Source organism: Neomonachus schauinslandi, chromosome 8 (genome assembly GCF_002201575.2).
Source record: "Neomonachus schauinslandi chromosome 8, ASM220157v2, whole genome shotgun sequence".
In the NCBI taxonomy this organism is placed as follows: domain Eukaryota; kingdom Metazoa; phylum Chordata; class Mammalia; order Carnivora; family Phocidae; genus Neomonachus; species Neomonachus schauinslandi.
Genome location: NC_058410.1, coordinates 82,675,737 through 82,680,107, shown reverse-complemented (window position 1 = coordinate 82,680,107; position 4,371 = coordinate 82,675,737). Strand labels below are relative to the sequence as shown.

The 4,371-nt window shown below is 39.9% G+C and overlaps 1 protein-coding gene across 1 annotated transcript in view; it reads left to right on the top strand.

Moving 5' to 3' along the window:
• The window catches only part of CD109 (CD109 molecule), a 135,971-nt gene that overhangs the window by 1,415 nt on the left and 130,185 nt on the right, over window positions 1–4,371 (top strand). The window contains exons 2-3 of the mRNA XM_044917212.1: window positions 450–525; window positions 1,044–1,216. Coding sequence (XP_044773147.1) covers window positions 450–525; window positions 1,044–1,216 — 249 coding nt within the window. The remainder of the gene's footprint in view (window positions 1–449; window positions 526–1,043; window positions 1,217–4,371) is intronic.

Genomic DNA, 4,371 nt, shown 5'->3' with positions numbered 1-4,371 from the left:
GAGGGGGCGGCGGCTGTGCGGCCGCGGGTGGGAACCGGCCCCGCGGCCGCACTCCCCAGCCGGGCACCGGCCTGAAGCGTAGACCGTCTGTCGCTGCCCCTGGGTTCTCCGTGGGACAGTCACCTTCTCCACCCGTGGAAGTTGTTGAAGCGTCTTTCTGGCCATAACGACTTTCTAGAGACACGTTTTAGTTTTAGTACATGTTGCCTCTGCCTTTTCCTCAACATTTTCCCCCCCTCCCAAACAGCGTGCCTTCTTTTCTCAAAGGCGTGTGATGTATTTTTTTCTAAACTAGGTCTCTCAGCTTCGGCATTGGCAAGGTGTGACTGAGGTGAATTGGTTCGGGTGCAGACACTGTAGGAAGATAACTAATGAGACACCCACCTGAATGGGAAGTGCCCCTCTCCTACGGGTTTTTGCAGTTGAGCCTTTACCCTTGGCTTGGGCAGAGAAAGTGCTGTTTTTGCGGACTTTTATGCACTGCTACACCTGGACATTTTACCACTGGTCGTTTAATTTCCGATGGTATATTTCAGTCAGTGGTATTTGTTAGATGATGTTTTCTGGGGCAGATGCCCATGAATGAAGGTTTGAATAAAAACCGCAAAGTGTGTGTGTGTGTGTGTGTGTGTGTGTGTGTGTGTTTAAGCCAAGAAAAAAATCACACTGGCATGAGGTTGTCTGTAAAGGAGAAGTTGAGAGGCTTGTACGTTGCCAGTAACTTCTGCATGCCCCAGTGTAAGCTATTTACACTGAGGCTCATCCTGTGCTGTTTGTGGTTTATAAAATGGAAATAATAACACACGCTCTCCTCTAGTGGTGCAGGAATTATTGCATTAAGATCGATTTATGAGAATCCCTTTCTCAATAGCATTTCAGTGCAGTTGCTAAATGGAACAGTGGGGCAATATTGGAGTAATTGGAACAATTGCAATTGGCATAGTATGGAGAGTCGATCTCACTATCTATGAAATTTGAGGATCGGAAAAGAATGGAGATGTAAAGATAAGAAACTGTGTTTTTCCTCTTCTTGGGAACTTCAGGCCTAGGTTTCTGGTGACAGCCCCAGGGATCGTCAGGCCTGGAGGAAATGTGACTATTGGGGTAGAGCTTCTAGAACACAGCCCTTCCCAGGTCACTGTGAAGGCCGAGTTGGTCAAGATGGCAGCCAACCTCACTGTCTCTGTCCTGGAAGCAGAAGGAGTCTTTGAAAAAGGTAAGATAAACAGCATGAAGTCTTACCCTTCTGTAGTAGTAACTGCAGTGTGTTAATAAAGCCACATGTTAGGTAGGGTAACAGAGAAACCCCAGAGTTGCAGTGTTCTAAGTAGTACACTTTTAATTTTTGCTCACGTAGAGTCCAAAATGGTGTTCCCGGATGCTCCCCCAAGCTGAGATTCACAGACCCAGGTTCCTTCCACTTTGTGGCTCCCTCATCATCAACATGTGTCTTCCAAGTCTGCAGGGGAAGAGCATGGAGTTTCTCATGTGGGAGGTTTTTATGGGTTGGGCTTAGAAGGGGCTCATATCACTTCTGTTCCTCTTCTGGTGGCCACATTTAGCTGCAAAGGAGGCTGGGAAATGTAGGCCAGTGACTGCCCAGAGAGGGAAATGGGCAAGGTCAATAGTCTGATATATATTTATATATAGTTTATGTAAACCATATGTAACCATGTTTATATTTATTGAGTACTAAGGATTTTATTAAGTAGGCCTGTGGAAAAGAAAAGAGCGACACAGTGTTAAAGTTCAGTTTTATGGAATATTTCTTAATTTTTAAGGTACAAGAAAAAATGATAAATGTGGGAGTCATTTGTAAAAGAACCCACATCTCTTAAATTTGGATTCAAATCTGGTTTAGGATTAAATCGGGTCGATGAATGTCTTCTTTTTATTATGAAGGGAAAAATAATTTTGGGGGTAAATACTTAAGCTTTTTTTTTTCCATTAAAATGAACATTTATTGTATTTTTCTTCTAATTGAAAGAGTAGTATATATTTGGTGCTTACATCCTGGAAGTAAAGGAAATAAACCAAGATCACCCATATTCTTACCACCTAACTATAAACACCGTTAACTAGAAGCATGTTTAGATGTTTCATCAGAGGGCAGAGATTGAGGCATAAATGCCTATAATGTTAAGAGTTATCTTAAAAAATTAATTTAAGGGCACATAATGAAGGGTGGATGGGATTCCACAATAGTTCATTTTATAAATGTTGATCCTCTACCAACATAGAGAAATTAACACCATCATGAAAGAAGGTAAAATCAAAGTTTATCTATATCTGTGTTTTTTTTTTTTCTCCACTGGAGGTTGACTGACTAGGAGGGTAAGTTTGGGATAGAAGTCAGGAAGAGGTGATGTGTATGGGAGCCAAGCCACTTTGTCTTTCATAGGAGTTATGTCAGGAAAGTGGGAGGCCTTGTTTCGCTGGAGAGGAAATGTAGATTAGTGCTTAAGATCTGAGATTGTCTTAGCACCAGTTGTATGGTCTTGTGCAGTTACCTAACTGTACTGAGCCTCAATTTCCTCACCTGTAAAATGGGGATAATGAAACTTACTTTCCAGAGCAGGTATAAAGTGAAAGTTAGTATCCAGCACCTATGAGGAATTTAACACCAGCTGTTAATATTTATCAGTAGTAATACTGAAGAAGAAGATGCAGGATGCATTATTTCCTTTTATATGAGGGTAGACTTCTGCTTTCATTATTGAACTATTATTTCTGAAAATGAATGAATCCTGGTCTTATGATAATGGCTAAAGAAAATATTGAAATACTAAGTCAGAGCAGACAATACTTAATGTAGTTCCACATTCATTATTTATCCACTAAGAATTATCATTTTGGCTCTACTAGAGTGGCAGTTTTACCTCAATGCAGAGGTCCAGAATAACATGGATGATTTTGATAAATATTTGGGCTTTCCTCAGATGTTTGTATACTCTTATTTTAGAATTTCTACTGCATTATCTTTTCTGCAATCTCCTTTATCAGTCTCTTTTCTTTTTTCTGCAAATAGTACCAACACTGCAGATGGGGGAAGGGGGGACTGTGGCTCATTTTAAAACTTTTTTCTTAGATTTTTCTTTTGGGAAGAGAGTTGGTCATATGTCTCTGGGAAGGCTAAAGTGCTCAAGACTGGGTCAGACAACACTATCCTGAGAGCAGAATGAATCTTTGAAAAAGAGAGAGAGAAAATGCATTTTTTAGTGGCTGTTTTCTGACTCTGTTGACCTACAGTTTCATTGAAAATGCCATTTCTGGGAGCACTCTCTCTCTTTCAAAGGAGAAGGTTACTCTGTTATCAGAGGCCGTGAGTCATTGTTCTCAAAGCAGATGCTTCCTGTAATGTTAGGACTTAAGGACCAAGACTTTTTTTTTTTTTTTTTTTTTTTAACCTGACTTCTCCAGTTGCAGCAATATGTAGACAAATGAGCATTTTAAATTGATGGATCTTCTAAATCCAGAGATCCTCCTAGGATTCATTTTTTTCTCCCTTGCCACATAAACACAAGCAAATAAATACATTTTAGGTCTGATTATTTCATTACTTTTTTATGAGGGCCTCCAAGAAAAGGTTGGTTCTAATAAAGATTCATCTTCCAGCAGGGCTGGGTAAAGAGGGGTATTATTTCTGAGTGGCTGTTTCTAACAGTCCAGGTCTTTTTAGAAAGTTCCAGGGTAGAGCAATGTTTCACCATAACCAGAATGCATTGGTAGCTTAATTGTGTCAGAAATGGTAACAGCTAAAGGATTCAAATTGCAGAATATACTTTAAAAAAGGGATGGGTGAAATCGGTGAAGGCGATTAAATAAGAGTACACTTATCTTGATGAGGACTGAGTAACAGAGGGAAATGCTGACTCACTATATTGTACACCTGAAACTAGTATAACACTGTATGTTAACTACACTGGAATTAAAATTAAAAAATGGAAAAATATAAATAAATTAAAAAAATAAAAAAGGCAGAAAAGTATGGCTTGTCCTCAAGGAAGAGTTCATTTATTTGTTTGACAGATACAGGGAAGATTTTATTTACATTTCCATCCTTGAGGCCAGCAGCACTGATAAATTACATTATAGTTAATTTATTCATTTTTAAATATATGAATTCTCCATTTATTGGGGATCACTTATGTGGTTTTTTGGGTGAACAGTAGCCCTTTAGAAAAAGTGTTTCTACTAAACTTTGTGACATTCTCTAAAGGTATTTTAAGGCCTTTTAGTGGTGAGATTGAGACACTGAAGTGCACTTGCCATTATCCCACCAACCCCACCACCACCATCATCACCACCCTCATCACCACCATCACCACCAACCCCACCACCACCATCACCAGCACCCTCATCACCACCATC